The sequence below is a fragment of the Brassica oleracea genome, chromosome C3 (genome assembly GCF_000695525.1).
Source record: "Brassica oleracea var. oleracea cultivar TO1000 chromosome C3, BOL, whole genome shotgun sequence".
Lineage (NCBI taxonomy): Eukaryota > Viridiplantae > Streptophyta > Magnoliopsida > Brassicales > Brassicaceae > Brassica > Brassica oleracea.
The window spans coordinates 23,685,005-23,701,684 of NC_027750.1; the positions used below are offsets into that span (position 1 = coordinate 23,685,005).

The following is a 16,680-nucleotide window of genomic DNA, read 5'->3' on the forward strand; positions in this document are numbered from 1 at the left end:
TTTATGAAAAAATATAATTTTTCGGTTTTGACAAAAACTTGATTTTATGATTTTGGCAAGACAAAGTAAAATTGTAATTTTTTCCTAATTTTCTAAACCTAGATATCCCCTTCTTATTATTTGAGGAGAATTTTTATAAATAAACCTTTGCTTCAGTTGTTCAAAAAAAAAAAAACTTTGCTTTATGTGTGATTTACAAGTTTGTCATTACTTATGTGTCAACACCACAATCCACCTCACATCTTTTTTTTAATAGCTCTCTTTAGCTTAAACTAATTACATGTCATGCCATTGGCACAAACATATAGTATATATTTCATTATATGCATCTTTATTTTAAGAATCTTGCATAATATTCTAAACCGAACCGGGTGGTTAGCAAAAGAAACATAACCCATTCAATTGAGGAATGTATCCCATGATAAGTTAAACCAAACACAGGATTCCTTTATTGTATATTATAATCTATAGAATAAAAATTATAATCTCTTTTATTGCATATTCGCTATTTGTCGACCACATAAACTATTAGTTATGTGTAAATTTGAATCTGGTTGTACTAGCAATGAAGATAATATAATCAAGAATATGCATAATCTATAATCAGGTTGTCTATTCGAAAATATATTTTGTATTTTTGTAATGTACACATTTGACCATAAAGATAACAAAATCAAAAATATAAGTATGTATATTCGATCATGTCAAAAATATAAATATTTGACCATGAAAATAACATAATCAAAAATATTATCTGAATTTACTAGCAATGGAGATAACATCATCAAAAATATGTTAATTTGTGTTATTTCTGATTATGGAAAGTCGCATGTTTTCTTTCCAATTTTAATTATATGATAATATTCACCATGAATGATCGTTTTACTATATGAACGTAATTTAAGATGTTAAATCTTAATGGTCAAAGAGGAGATGCCATATTTGACCACAATTTTCGAATAATTATGGATGTTGACCAATTAGGAATTTATTTTGACTTCATTTTAGGCATAAAAATATTCATTTTCCAATATACATTCCTACCTCGCCATGAAAGAAAATAATCAAGACACAATTAGAGATTTTTTTGGCTTGATTGTAGGCGTTAGAATATTTGATTGTCTCAAGACATATCTCGCCTAAACCCTATAGCCGATTCATTGTATATATATTCCTAAACTGGATTAATTTATTTTTAATCTATAGGTATAATCTCTTTTATTATTTGCATATTTTTTCACTCAACATCTTACCTTTTCAATACAAAAGTGTTGACAAATTAATTGAGGAAAGGGTAATGTACTTTAATATATATATTTTTTAAAGCGGTCGAACTGATATTATTTGCATATTTTTCTCAAATTATTTTGGTTATCATGATAAAGTCGATTCAAGAACTTGACTAACATTTATGGGTTTTTCAAAGTTGTGTTTGAGCTCAATGATTTTCCAGAAATCGATGCTTTCATAAAAAAGATAATACATTTCGTTTAATGAGTTCCGATTTATAATTCTTTGTAGTTTGATAAGTTTATATTCTTTGTTATTGCTATTTATAAGATTGCAAACAGAGAGTTCTGAAGATACTTCTCACAGTAGTTGTTGTTTTTTCATTTTTCTTAAAAACGTTTCCTTATAAGTTATGCTTTTCATATTTTATAATTATATTATCTATGTTTCGTTTAATCTTATGAAAACAATAATTGGATTGTCTATTTTTCTTTTTATCTTAATAGCATAACTAAGTTGATATAAGTATTTACTTCCACAAACTAAACTTTGATTACACATAACCAATAACACAAGTTTTTAACGGTTTAAGTAATTAACCTTATATAAACATAATCAATTTAATCAATCCGTCATTGTATAACATGCAATATATAAGACCCGAACTTCTACCTTCTGAATATCTATAGACTAAAAATTACAATCTCTTTTAGTTTATTCACTCCGCGCAGAGCGTGGGTCATCACCTCGTTTTAGCTATTTGGACTGCCCAATGTCCATATGGTCTTACCCGGTTTTGCCCATGAGTCCAACTGGGCTTGCCCATTTAAATACATTTTAATTTGGTATAATATTTATATGTCCATATTAACCCATAATAATTTGGACATGGGCCATCCATGGACAACCCGTCCATCTAATATCCCTACATATCACCCTAGAGTTAGATGGGGAATGTAGCTACATCCCAAATGGCGTGTACATCGGGACACGCTTGTTCTGAAGAAGTCATCAGTCTACAACCAAACGGTACATGAGTTATAATGGGCCGACATGTTCAGCGGATTTGGGAGCATGGCCGACATGTTCAGCGCTACTCATCTCACATTCTCACCATAGAGAATTTGTAAATTGTAACGTATTGGATTAAATGAGAAAAGTGGTCGGAGCTTTTGTAGGAGGAGGAACTCGGCACGTATGACAAAAAAAGGCATTGCTAAGGTGGCAGGAGAACATCTTCCGTTGGGACTTGGGAGTATTGACATGTTCTCCAAGGACGCTATTTCTTCATCAACAAGTTATACATTTCGTTTTTTCATATAACTTGTTGGTGCCTAAAATACAATTTGTAAGATGTCAGCTGATCCCACGTACGTTTTTATGAGTAGTCTGCCAAATCTTAAATATTGCAAGATATCGACGCGTGCAGAACAATTGAGGACTAGACTACGTTACATATGAGGAAGTAAATTACAAACTTATGCTGTAACAGAGTTTATTAATGTGTCCATACTCCAAAGAGCTGTATTAATATTGCCAATACCATTTTATTTTATTTGCGTGAGTCAGCCATTAATTATCATTATGTGTGAATTATATCTTGATTAGTTGGTTGTAAATTAATATAAATCATTGCAAAATATCATGTGTAGTCCGATAATTGTAACACAACTAGTCTTATACTAGTATCCACGCCTTTAAAGGTTGTTTATAATTCTTTGTAAACGTTATAGGCGTGATTGTGTATAGTATGATTATACCACAGTTTGTCTTATTCTATTGGATGTATCTCAGATTTCAACAAGTCCAGTAAGAACAGTCTATGAAAGCATTAGAGTCTGCTAGCCATTGAAGTAAGGCCATGATCCAGAGTTTATGAGTCCCTCAACATCAATACCAACAGCTTCCATGCATTTTTTATTTGTAGCTTTAATTTTTTTTTAAAAGGCCTTTAACATAATCATTTACAATGAAACATGCTAAAACCAATTATAAACCCAAGAAATATATATATAGCACTGCTTTTAATAAAAAGAAGACCGAAAAGGAACTGATTAATGAATAAGTCACAAGGTAGAAGAATAAACATTGCCTAAACATGTGACACGAAGCAGAATTAAACTGCTAGACTTGAGAATTAAGCTGCCAGATTTGAGAAGTAAGCTACCAGACTTGAGATGTAAGCTGCTAGACTTGAGACTTGAGTGCCAGACTTGAGTGCCTAAGAGTGAAATTCGTGCAACTTGAGAGGCAAATTTTAATTCAAATTAGGTTCTGACCTTTGGAGAGAGAGGCTGGACAAGTGGGGATTAAAATAACATGTTGGAGAGAAGAGAGATGGCTGTTAGGAACTGTCACTATCACATTGGAAGCTCTCCTGCATCTCAGTCATCCAATTCAAATTAATTCAGACCCTCCCATCCCAACCATTCATTTTGACTCTAGATCTATCTCTCTTTGTCTTCTTCTTCTCATTTGTCTAGTGTGTGTGTTGGCTATAAAGAGCTCTCGTTGTAATCAATTATAATCTAAGCTGAAAGAGGGGAGTTCCCCTTTCTTTTTCACCATTCTCTTCTCTCTTGGTTATTGTCAATCTCTATAATCTCTTGATACTCATACTCTCTTATTCTCAACTTAATTTACTCTTCATCACTTATCTCTCTGTTTACTGTGTTTTTCATTGTCTTTTACTCTCGTATTAATCATATTTTCTTAGAAAGGGGAAAACTATACACGTTGAATAAAATTTGCATATGAGAGTAGCAGTTTGATGTTAATTAAGTTGACAATATAAGTATCGGAATGGTAATAAAATTATTAACTAGGCGGGAATGAGCTCCCAACGATTAAAAGTTAAAACCAATAAAATAGCTGTATAAATGAAGGTAGTGTGATTAAACATATGGTTAAATGATGATATAATCTATAAGTGGTAATAATTGAGATATAGAGTGTTTATAATATCTTTTACTTTTATAACCAAAAAAATATGAAAGGAGTAACTAATTTTCGATACATCATTTTGTGTAAATATATTTATATGACATACATATTTCTTATACAATTATTTAGAATTTTAGATAAATTTAAGATCCAAGCTTCTGTAATGTTAATTACATATGATGTGACTTATTGTAGATGGTGAAGTTTTTATGGAAAGTGAGAACAATCTATTTATCTTCTTTGAAATATGCATCCTCTTTTTAACAAACGTGGAAATTGAAATATAAATGTGAAAAATTAATTAAAATGCATTATCCATTAATCCATAGAATAAGAATCTTTTGGGGACCGGGAAGAGATCGTTGACACGGTGTAATTAGATTGTTTATAGGGCAAACAAGTTCAACGGCCACGAATGGTCAACTTTTCATCACGAACATGATGTCTCCATTGAGCGGGTAATCTAACGGTCCAAAGTTAAAACTTAACTCGTGCTCCATCGGCTCCTCTATATAAACCTCTGCTCAAATACTCTCTCCTCTGAAGAGAAAAACTGTCTAAAGAAGTTTTCATTCAATGGCGGAAGAGAAGAGCTTCAAGTACGTTATCTCAGGAGCTGATATATCTGCCGTAAGTCTCTCCTCTCTTCTCGGGTTTTCTTTACGTTTGTGTTTTCTCTCTTCACTAACGAATCATTGTTTTCATTAGCGTTCTGAAATATATATAATTTTTCTTAGCTTTAGACGTACGTCAGAAGTTTATCCTAGGGGTTTGTGAGTATCTGTAGATCTGTTCTGTTTTTTGGTTTTTCATTCTATCTTTCGGCTACATTGGAAGTTGATTTGAGGGTTTATGTTGTTGGAAAACACAGGGTTATGCGGCCAGAGAATTTGCCAGGCAGGGCCTGAAGCATGGTGAACTAGCAATTATATCCAATGAACCAGCAGTATGTTTTTCATTTTTATGTCATTGTTAATTATCAGTTTCTTCCATATGAAACCACAACTCTAAATAATTACTCTTTTTTTTTTTTGTTAACTACATTCTCCAAATATTAAAATATCATTTTAAAAGATGGTGGCCTAAGACCATCATTATCGCTAAAAACCGTTCACGGTTTCTTAGGCAATTTTTTTTGTCTAAAAAAAATAAAAATTTAAAAGCGAACCAATCGCGGGCTGCCACGTATCGGTGGAGCCCGCGAACAGTGCAAAAAACCCTCCACAATCGTTTCTTAATTCATGACTTTTGGGATCGGTTTTTACAAGAAAAATGAGATCCACCACCTAAGAAATCCACTAAGTACTCCCGTTAATTATGCCCTAAGAAATTGTATTTTATGTTTGGCAGAGTAACAAAATATTTGGACTTGGAGATATTGACATAGAGAGTAAGCCTTTTTGCCTATACAACATCTCTGTCAATAGTTTAGTTTTCAATTCCTCCCAGGTTTTACTTAACTTCAACCTCACTTCTTAAAAGCTCCCTTCTCAATTCTCATGTCATGTTATGCAGCCAATACTAATCTTTCAAAGAACTACATATGTGGTGGTCCTGGTGGAACTGGGGAAGAGAGTCAAAGCCATCAATGGTACAAAGACAAAGGTCATGTCCTGCTTTAAAAATGATAACACAATGATTTCACTCAAAACACTTGTTGCTTAAAAAACAAAAAACTTGTGTTTCTGAGATGTTTTCACACCTCACAATGCTCTCCAATTTCTCCTTAATTTACAGGTATCGAATTGATTCTAAGCACAGAGATCATCAAAGCAGATCTTTCCACGAAGAGTTTTTTCAGTACTGGTGGAACAATCTTCAAATACCAAACTTTGATAGTTGCAACTGGCTCTACCGTGAGCACCATCTCTTCCTCTGTTGACCTTCTTGTTATCTAAAGCTATTCTGGAAACTCATATCAAGAAATAGCCAGAGAGGCTTGTACTCTTTTCCTAAGTGTGGTTTTATCCCAAAGGGTTTTCTATGTTTAGGTTTTTAATGAGGCAAGTACTCTCAGTTCCAAGTTTGCCCAAGGATCTCTTATGGTCAAGCTTGAGGGGGAGTGTTGACATGAAGCATAATTAAACTGCTAGACTTGAGAATTAAGCTGCCAGACTTGAGAAGTAAGCTACCAGACTTGAGATGTAAGCTGCCAGACTTGAGACTTGAGTGCCAGACTTGAGTGCCTAAGAGTGAAATTCGTGCAACTTGAGAGGCAAATTTTAATTCAAATTAGGTTCTGACCTTTGGAGAGAGATGCTAGACAAGTGGGGATTAAAATAACATGTTGGAGAGAAGAGAGATGGCTGTTAGGAACTGTCACTATCACATTGGAAGCTCTCCTGCATCTCAGTCATCCAATTCAAATTAATTCAGACCCTCCCATCCCAACCATTCATTTTGACTCTAGATCTATCTCTCTTTGTCTTCTTCTTCCGCATCTCAGTCATCCAATTCAAATTAATTCAGATCCTCCCATCACAACCATTCATTTTGACTCTAGATCTATCTCTCTTTGTCTTCTTCTTCTCATTTGTCTAGTGTGTGTGTTGGCTATAAAGAGCTCTCGTTGTAATCAATTATAATCTAAGCTGAAAGAGGGGAGTTCCCCTTTCTTTTTCACCATTCTCTTCTCTCTTGGTTATTGTCAATCTCTATAATCTCTTGATACTCATACTCTCTTATTCTCAACTTAATTTACTCTTCATCACTTATCTCTCTGTTTACTGTGTTTTTCATTGTCTTTTACTCTCGTATTAATCATATTTTCTTAGAAAGGGGAAAACTATACACGTTGAATAAAATTTGCATATGAGAGTAGCAGTTTGATGTTAATTAAGTTGACAATATAAGTATCGGAATGGTAATAAAATTATTAACTAGGCGGGAATGAGCTCCCAACGATTAAAAGTTAAAACCAATAAAATAGCTGTATAAATGAAGGTAGTGTGATTAAACATATGGTTAAATGATGATATAATCTATAAGTGGTAATAATTGAGATATAGAGTGTTTATAATATCTTTTACTTTTATAACCAAAAAAATATGAAAGGAGTAACTAATTTTCGATACATCATTTTGTGTAAATATATTTATATGACATACATATTTCTTATACAATTATTTAGAATTTTAGATAAATTTAAGATCCAAGCTTCTGTAATGTTAATTACATATGATGTGACTTATTGTAGATGGTGAAGTTTTTATGGAAAGTGAGAACAATCTATTTATCTTCTTTGAAATATGCATCCTCTTTTTAACAAACGTGGAAATTGAAATATAAATGTGAAAAATTAATTAAAATGCATTATCCATTAATCCATAGAATAAGAATCTTTTGGGGACCGGGAAGAGATCGTTGACACGGTGTAATTAGATTGTTTATAGGGCAAACAAGTTCAACGGCCACGAATGGTCAACTTTTCATCACGAACATGATGTCTCCATTGAGCGGGTAATCTAACGGTCCAAAGTTAAAACTTAACTCGTGCTCCATCGGCTCCTCTATATAAACCTCTGCTCAAATACTCTCTCCTCTGAAGAGAAAAACTGTCTAAAGAAGTTTTCATTCAATGGCGGAAGAGAAGAGCTTCAAGTACGTTATCTCAGGAGCTGATATATCTGCCGTAAGTCTCTCCTCTCTTCTCGGGTTTTCTTTACGTTTGTGTTTTCTCTCTTCACTAACGAATCATTGTTTTCATTAGCGTTCTGAAATATATATAATTTTTCTTAGCTTTAGACGTACGTCAGAAGTTTATCCTAGGGGTTTGTGAGTATCTGTAGATCTGTTCTGTTTTTTGGTTTTTCATTCTATCTTTCGGCTACATTGGAAGTTGATTTGAGGGTTTATGTTGTTGGAAAACACAGGGTTATGCGGCCAGAGAATTTGCCAGGCAGGGCCTGAAGCATGGTGAACTAGCAATTATATCCAATGAACCAGCAGTATGTTTTTCATTTTTATGTCATTGTTAATTATCAGTTTCTTCCATATGAAACCACAACTCTAAATAATTACTCTTTTTTTTTTTTGTTAACTACATTCTCCAAATATTAAAATATCATTTTAAAAGATGGTGGCCTAAGACCATCATTATCGCTAAAAACCGTTCACGGTTTCTTAGGCAATTTTTTTTGTCTAAAAAAAATAAAAATTTAAAAGCGAACCAATCGCGGGCTGCCACGTATCGGTGGAGCCCGCGAACAGTGCAAAAAACCCTCCACAATCGTTTCTTAATTCATGACTTTTGGGATCGGTTTTTACAAGAAAAATGAGATCCACCACCTAAGAAATCCACTAAGTACTCCCGTTAATTATGCCCTAAGAAATTGTATTTTATGTTTGGCAGAGTAACAAAATATTTGGACTTGGAGATATTGACATAGAGAGTAAGCCTTTTTGCCTATACAACATCTCTGTCAATAGTTTAGTTTTCAATTCCTCCCAGGTTTTACTTAACTTCAACCTCACTTCTTAAAAGCTCCCTTCTCAATTCTCATGTCATGTTATGCAGCCAATACTAATCTTTCAAAGAACTACATATGTGGTGGTCCTGGTGGAACTGGGGAAGAGAGTCAAAGCCATCAATGGTACAAAGACAAAGGTCATGTCCTGCTTTAAAAATGATAACACAATGATTTCACTCAAAACACTTGTTGCTTAAAAAACAAAAAACTTGTGTTTCTGAGATGTTTTCACACCTCACAATGCTCTCCAATTTCTCCTTAATTTACAGGTATCGAATTGATTCTAAGCACAGAGATCATCAAAGCAGATCTTTCCACGAAGAGTTTTTTCAGTACTGGTGGAACAATCTTCAAATACCAAACTTTGATAGTTGCAACTGGCTCTACCGTGAGCACCATCTCTTCCTCTGTTGACCTTCTTGTTATCTAAAGCTATTCTGGAAACTCATATCAAGAATCCATTAAAATGTTGCAGTGTGTAAGATTGTCAGAATGTGGTTTCCAAGATACAAACGCTAAGAATATCTTCTACCTTAGAGATATCAAGGATGTTGATCAGCTCGCGTTGACAATGGAAACAAAGAAGAAGAGAACGGTCGTGGTTATTGGCGGCGGATACAGAGGATTTGAAGTCAGTGCTTCACTAACGGTTAACAACTATGAGGTCACCATGGTTTTTCCAGAACCTTGGATTAGTAAGTAGAAGCTTGACCTCCAAGCAAACTTTATTTCTGTTCGGTATAACAGAGAAGTAACTCATCTGTTTTACTCTGTTGTAGTGCATTGGCTTTTCAGCGCTGAGATCGCTTCTTTCTACGAAGGTTACTATGCTAACAAGGGAATAAAGATCATCAAGAGTACTAAAGCCACTGGATTCAGTACCAACTCAAACGGGGAGGTAACAGAAGTGAAACTAGATGATGGTAGAACCCTAGAAGCTGACATGGTGCTCCTTGATGGTGGTGGTAGACCGATGACATCACTTTTCAGAGGTCAGGTAGTAGAGGAGAAGGGTGGACTAAAGGTTCGTGGTTTACACAGCCATTTTCTCAAGATTGCCATCTTTTGAGATCACCATTAGACTCATTGATCTAATTCCTTTTGATGTTGTAGACTGATGGATTCTTCAAAACAAGCGTATCCAATGTATACGCCATTGGAGATGTAGCTACATTCCCTATGAAACTCTATGGCGACATGAGACGTGTAGAACACGTTAACCATGCTTTCAAATCCGCTGAACATGCAGTCAAGGTACCAACTAATAACTTTTAATCATCTTATCATTTGACTAATGATATGATAATTAGTATTATCTATGGTTTATTTCAGGCAATCAAGGCAGCAGAGGAAGGGAGATTGATTCAAGAGTATGATTATCTTCCTTTCTACAACTCTCGAGCCTTTGATCTCTCTTGGCAGTTTTATGGAGACAACGTTGGACAATCTGTACTATTTGGAGACAACGATCCAAAATCTCCAAAGGCAAAGTTTGGGACTTATTGGGTTAAAGATGGGAAAGTGGTGGGATCATTTCTAGAAGGAGGAGTTGTGGAAGAGAACAATGCCATTGCTAGAGTTGCCCGGACACAACCTTCAGTTGGTAGCCTTGAGGTGTTGTCCAACGTTGGAGAGTTGCTTATTGGATCAAGAGTTAATAGAAATAGGGTCTTAGTTTCATGCCATATTTAATAACATATATGTTTATTTAAGAGTTACAAAACAAAAAGAGTTTCTTCAAGAGTATTAATACTCTTGTTTGATCATACAATATCTAAGGATGTCTAGTTTAATATATATCATAAACATTATCTGTTTACACATAATTTAACACATTTTATGATCTACAATATAAGTTTTTTTTTAAATGATTGAGACCATAATACTAGATGGACGGCACACGTCTACAGGTAGTGCCCTTCCACACATATAACAACAATATGATACATATATTATATATACCAAGTCATTCTTACATCTACTAAGCATAATCTCAAAACATTGAACCCCAAAAGAGTCTAGAGAGGTCGTCATGGCGCAGAGAATCACTACATTGGTTATGCTCATAGAGATATTGTTTCTGGTAAATTATGTGAGTCAAATCGCCACAACCGCAGCGGATAACGACGGAGATGTGATTCACGTAGCCGGAAAAGTGATGTGCCAAGACTGCACTCGTAACTACGACAAATGGATCAACGGCTCTGAACCCATCAAAGGTATTAATCCACCATTATCTATTTACTGCTTCTTAATATATAATCGTTTTTACCCTTATTTTAACTGCTACCACATTCTTACGGTCTCACCTCATTGCCTCTCCAATCGGATCAAGTGACTTTAATTAACCTGTTAAATTAAATCCAGCCGGTTCTAGGCACAACCGGATAAAACATTGGTTTGGCCTTTAAATTTTGATGAATCATCATATAGTCTCCAAATTGTCAATATATTTTATTAAGAAAATATTTATGGTCCCCAAAATTTGAGTCCCGATCCTAGCAAACTTATATACCCCGGTTTGAAATTATTCAAACCCGGATTTATTTACCAAAATAGTTCCACTTTGTATCTTTCAGGGGCTGGGGTATCAATCACTTGTATGGACGAGAGGGAAAGAGTGAGGTACTATGGCAGCGACAAGACCGATGAGAGAGGCCAGTTCGATCTTATCGTCGACAAAGTCCTCTACGGCGGCAAGAATCTTAAGCCTAAACTTTGTACCGTCCGGCTCGTGTCCTCTCCTGACAAGTCATGTGATATCCCAACCGATTTTGGTAATGGTCAAAGTGGAGTGAAGTTAGTTCAGCCGTTCATGGTTTTCAAGGATCTGGTGAAGTTTGTGGTCGGACCGTTTTACTATACCACCCCCATGTGTGAGACCCCTGAATATGAAAACAACTATTAGACTTGGATGGTTTGACTTTTGATTAAGGTCATTTAAATTTACTGGTCCTCTGCCATATATATATTTCTCAAAAATGTAACTTGACATGTTTTTTCTTCCTTAATTGTGTTGATTCTTGTAAATGTAAAATTATAATACTTCTTACAAATCATACACTTTAATTATAATATGTATGTTTTAGTTTGTATTCCAAAAATGGTTTAAAATATCTTTTCATAATATCATAAATTATACTAAGTTTGTAATTTGTTCCCAGATACTAAATATGTTTGATCAAAGTTTTAAATCTTGGATTTGGATTTGGATTCAATTTAGTATTGTAATATTGAAAACGAGTTACATAGGTTATTCTAACTGAGTAATAGTTTTTTTCGCCACAATCATTTTACTTTATTTCAAGTTATCGAAATCAATGTTTTAAGAGCTACACAAACATTTTTTAGCTAAGATAGCTGCCTCAAATATTTAGTGTTCGAGGTATAAACGTAAAGGTAACCAAACTGAAAAATTGAGTGAGAGCTTGATCACCTGCGAGACTGCGAGTCACTGAAAAACAGTTTTGCACGATTCAATTAAATTGAACATAGATGTTGTGTAGTGCTAGTTGCATAGATTTGTTTTAAAGGCGATATATTTATATTTGATGTTAAAAAGGTAAATCACTACAAAGAGATGTGGAAACAGTTTTTGACAAAAGAAACTTGGACTGACAATTCTCTAAACATATTAGACACTTCATGACAAAATATATTCCAATAAAACTAACGCTCAAATAATATCTCTCAAATCCGAATATTTTCTTATTCCTCACACTAAGATCTTACCATGGAACTGGATACAATACAAACATGATCAAGATGAAGTAAACAAAACATAGAGAAAGAGAGTATTACAAAGTAAATTCATAATCTGCTGATTCCGAGGGGAACCGAAGCTTGCCAAAGGATAGAAGTTGCCCAATTTATAGAGGGAGATAAAGAACACTCGCTGTCTAAACCAGCTGCCTCTTCATCATCAGCCTTCTGCAATCTTCATTGCTCCATATATTTAAAACACCTTCCAGGAACACAAACCCGCTTAGCTAGACAATAATAGTAATCTCCTTTTATGTGTCTAGGCCATCCCCTACGGTTAAACCTCTAGATGAATCAGAGGTTTTTCTCTTCTTCGCCCTAGGGGATGGCCATTCTCTTTTGATTTGTGGTGTTGTGCCAGATTAAGAGAAGGTTTCAAGTATGGAGGCTTGCTAGGGGGTGGTTATATATAGCTTTTATTTTTTCTTTTCATTTGTGTTTTTTTTTGTTTGTCTATGGTCATGAAGACATTTTAAAAAGATACACTGAAAACCCATCTTACATAAGCTATAGTGTTCTTTCCACTTTTTTTCTCAATTCTTTTTCATTTTAAAAACAACTTTTTGTAACAATGAACCAATATATTTCATGTTTGTTAATGTTCTTTACAAAGGATATTCCTTTCCGTATTATAGATCTATGCAAGATTTATGCTCTGGTATCATATACACGTATTTATTAGATATCGCATGCTGAATTACACAATACATAATAATATGAAAAATTCTCCACCGTACAAGTTTAGGCTAAAGACTCATCATATACGCTCTGAAGTAATTTCTTTTAAGGATATGCGATGAAATTTGCAGAAGGACAAAAGATAAATATATTAATGGTGTAAAGAGAGTGTGAAAGCAATTTAAACGAATCATTAAGTGGAAGTGGAAGCAGATGATGATGGAAACAAGGGGAGTCTTACCTGAATATGCTTGGAATTTTGGATCATCCCATGGAATATGCCATTTACCCAAATTGCCTTTTTCACAAATATATATTCTAATTCATGTGCTAACATCCACACAAATCATGTTACTTCTTTATTGTATACTTAATCAGGTATGTGTAACCTACCTCAGCAGGAATGCACACATTAATTTTATAAAGGATTATTACTTGAGATACAAATAATGTTGTTATAGTTTATAATTTATTCTAACAAAATTATAACTAATTAATTTCTTGTATATTTTCTTTGACTATTTCAGAAACTTAAAATTTAACTGAATATTGAGAACTAAAATTAAAAATACTTGGAAAATTAAAAATAAGTATACAACTTAATATGCTATGTGAAAAAATTTAAACTATAATTAGACACTATTTTATTATCTTTTATTTTCAAAAATACTGAGTTTATGTGAAGCAGTATCAACGAACAGATTATAGGAATAAGTTTTTGTTTTTGTTTGACAAAAATATGTTTCTGGTTTAAGTTCATTAATCTTGTGAATATCTGTATGGATTTTCACTCGACTTTACAAAAAAAAAGAAGGATAAGACACCCCAAACTTATTAAAGGCCCATCTTAAGCCCATGAATAGTTTAAATAAGCAACGCCATTTCGGCCTTTCGTTTTTCAAAGTCCCACATCGGAGAACTCAGAGTAGTGAGCAGCGGAAGGAGTAGTATAAATAAAGGCTCTCTCTTTCCCTTAAAATTCACGCAGCCATGTGGTGAGCACAAAGCGAACTATTCTTTCGCCTTTTACTAAAGAATACCGTGTGCTCTCCACGCTAAGTGGCATACGCCTATTTTTGGAGGGTTCCACTTTCGAGTGGGCCCAACAACAATTAGTTTAATTTTTCACCGGTCCGAGTTGTAACAGGTTTCCTCTAAATCTGTTAAAGGCTACAAAGTAATTTCAACTGGTTTAGATTTGGTACCGAACCTTATCAACTCTATTACACATTCGAAACCGTAGCTTAACACATGCACTACATTAATTGGAGGTCTTTGAATAGTGTTAGGCCATGGAGATAGCAGAATAGACACAAGGATTACGGCAGAAGATTAAAGACGACAAGAGACCAGTAGCTGATATCTCAGTTATAGAGGACGATGAGTGGCATTTATTAGCATGTTCACCTTCACCCTTTACAAAGGCTTAACGAGAATCTATTAAATCTGAAACAAATTTTATATCCGACACAACATTCTAAAATTCTTAGGATCAGATTATAATCTTTTGTATAAAAACAGTCCAAAATAAGTTAAAAACTATGAAAAATATTCCCTTTAACTTCACTGACTCGCCAAAACTGGCCAAAGATTTTTGCAGAAACATTTAGGAGCCAAGTGAGCCGCTGATCGCAGCAGCTTCGAGGATCCTCCTAGCATCAGTGTTTACATCAGCTAACTCACCTGGTGTCTGCATAATCACAACCCTTGCTATCAGTTAATCAAGAAGACTTCGAGAGCCAAAGATGCAAAAATGTTTTCAAATGTTCACCTTCCCATACGAGTTTTTGATTGTAGGTGAAGCTCCTGAACTCAGCAAAAGCCGTATCACGTTGACATGCTCACCTCTCGCTGCATGATGGAGAGGCTGTGTGAACAAGAAACACACTTTGTCTTTAATCACATTTCAGAGAGAAAGGATGAGTCATTCGAAGGTGGAGAATGATACTTACAGTGTCACCTTCTACATCGATAGTTTCAATCATCCTCTTCACACATTCGGGACCACTAGCTCGGCTAAAAAGAAGCTCTACAATCTCTAAGTATCCTGCTAGCCCCCAAGTTCAAACAAAAATAAGGCTATAGAACGTGAGACCATTCCTTGAGAAAGAAATAACAAAAGGGGTCCATGATAAACTTTACCTCCAGCACAAGCATCGTGTAGAGGAATAGCTTCATCTTCATCTTTGACCTCCATATTAGCACCTCTTTCCAAGAGAAGCTGCAGTAAGATACATTAGTGAGTAGTTTACATATATACATGAGCTATGGAAAGTTTTGTAGATATGAAAAGGCAGCGAGCAGCAAAAGCAAAAGAAACCTGAACACAAGGGAGATGACCATATAGACACGCTAGGTGAAGTGCCGTGTCATTATCCTCAAGTGGCTCATCAACTCTCCCATTCAACCTGTCTATCAAAATTCCAAAGCCGATAAACAAATCATCAAGAAGCACATCGTCTTCATAAGCAGACATGAGGACATATCAGCTAATTATGATGCAAATCTAATAACTTTTGTTATGCTTCATCACAGCCTCAAGCAACATATCAATCAAACAAAACAAAGTAGACATTAGGTAGAAACTGAACTTCTTTGCTAATCAAAGGCACACAACAAAGAGACAGTAGCAAGAAGGATACAAACATCTAAGTAAAAGTATCTTGTTTAATGGGTGTGTTTATGTTTTAAATTCTGGTGTTAACTTCTGTGAAAGGAGGCAAGTATACTCTTTTTACAGAGCTCTGTGTTCAGAAGATAACTGGTTCCAATTAAAAAAAAAAAGCTTGAGACTTTACATCCAAGCTAATCAAATCACAACGCAATTGAATTGTGAAACTAAAAAACTAAAGTTTGACCAAAAGGGTCGGCACGAGAGCTTTAAGAGAAGAAAGGAAGTACCAATGGCGTTGCGCAAGGCGATGACGTCACCAGACTGAGCTGCGGAGGCTAAGTCGCGGAGGTTAGAGGAAAGCTCGGGATCGCTTTCGTAGTCAACACCGTTTTCCTCGATAAGAGCGTCGACTTCGTCTTCTTCCATCAAACCATTGTCTCCCCTCGGAACCGCCATTGTCTCTCTCTCTCTCTCTACACCTCCGTGTAATGATTTTTTGTTCTTGTAATAATAACAACGAGTCGCCGGCGTGCGATTAAATTTTAGGTTTTCTCGTTTATATAGTGGTGGTGACTCGTATAGACTATATAGTCTATATATTTAAATAATTTTCAGATTTGACCAAAAAATGATAATATGCAATTAACTAATTTATTTTAAAAAATTTATAAAAAAATATTTAAAGTTACTTGTAAAATCATACTTATAAGCTTGGTTGTTTTTTTTACCCTTTTTTCTAATCATTTCTTGTATTTTGTATTTTTGTTTAACATATATTCTCTTTTAATTGATGTTTAAAATTAATGCACAGATTAAAAATGCAAAAATTTGCATTTATACTGTTCGGTTTTAAATGAAGTTTTATAACTTTTCACAGAATCTAGAAAACTATCAGAATACCTATTCTAACCTCTTAATACATTAATTTATCAAATTTACTTCATACAACAGCTCATAATAAAAAAGATATAACAAGTCACATTT

At 34.5% G+C, this 16,680-nt stretch overlaps 4 protein-coding genes across 4 annotated transcripts; 3 read left to right on the forward strand and 1 right to left on the reverse strand.

Annotated features, from left to right (window-relative positions):
* Nucleotides 1-4,726: 4,726 nt before the first annotated feature.
* On the forward strand, nt 4,727-6,071 carry LOC106330168 (probable monodehydroascorbate reductase, cytoplasmic). The gene is made up of 5 exons (XM_013768699.1): nt 4,727-4,803; nt 5,045-5,119; nt 5,524-5,563; nt 5,689-5,778; nt 5,911-6,071. Exons 1-5 carry the CDS (start codon nt 4,750-4,752, stop codon nt 6,069-6,071), a joined length of 420 nt encoding a protein of 139 aa, XP_013624153.1. The 5' UTR covers nt 4,727-4,749.
* Nucleotides 6,072-7,716: 1,645 nt separating this feature from the next.
* LOC106333228 (probable monodehydroascorbate reductase, cytoplasmic) lies at nt 7,717-10,462 on the forward strand. Its single transcript, XM_013771696.1, has 9 exons — nt 7,717-7,804; nt 8,046-8,120; nt 8,525-8,564; nt 8,690-8,779; nt 8,912-9,030; nt 9,118-9,337; nt 9,422-9,666; nt 9,756-9,896; nt 9,975-10,462. Exons 1-9 carry the CDS (start codon nt 7,751-7,753, stop codon nt 10,332-10,334), a joined length of 1,344 nt encoding a protein of 447 aa, XP_013627150.1. The 5' UTR covers nt 7,717-7,750; the 3' UTR covers nt 10,335-10,462.
* Nucleotides 10,463-10,651: 189 nt separating this feature from the next.
* Nucleotides 10,652-11,624, forward strand: LOC106334070 (proline-rich protein 3-like). Its single transcript, XM_013772424.1, has 2 exons — nt 10,652-10,861; nt 11,222-11,624. Exons 1-2 carry the CDS (start codon nt 10,675-10,677, stop codon nt 11,548-11,550), a joined length of 516 nt encoding a protein of 171 aa, XP_013627878.1. The 5' UTR covers nt 10,652-10,674; the 3' UTR covers nt 11,551-11,624.
* A 2,879-nt stretch (nt 11,625-14,503) lies between these two features.
* LOC106332490 (tankyrase-2-like) lies at nt 14,504-16,231 on the reverse strand. Its single transcript, XM_013770954.1, has 6 exons — nt 15,984-16,231; nt 15,403-15,494; nt 15,225-15,303; nt 15,035-15,129; nt 14,854-14,949; nt 14,504-14,772 (listed from the first exon to the last, which is right to left on the reverse strand). The coding sequence occupies exons 1-6, from the start codon at nt 16,150-16,152 to the stop codon at nt 14,689-14,691; spliced, it is 615 nt and encodes a 204-aa protein (XP_013626408.1). The 5' UTR covers nt 16,153-16,231; the 3' UTR covers nt 14,504-14,688.
* Nucleotides 16,232-16,680: the final 449 nt, after the last annotated feature.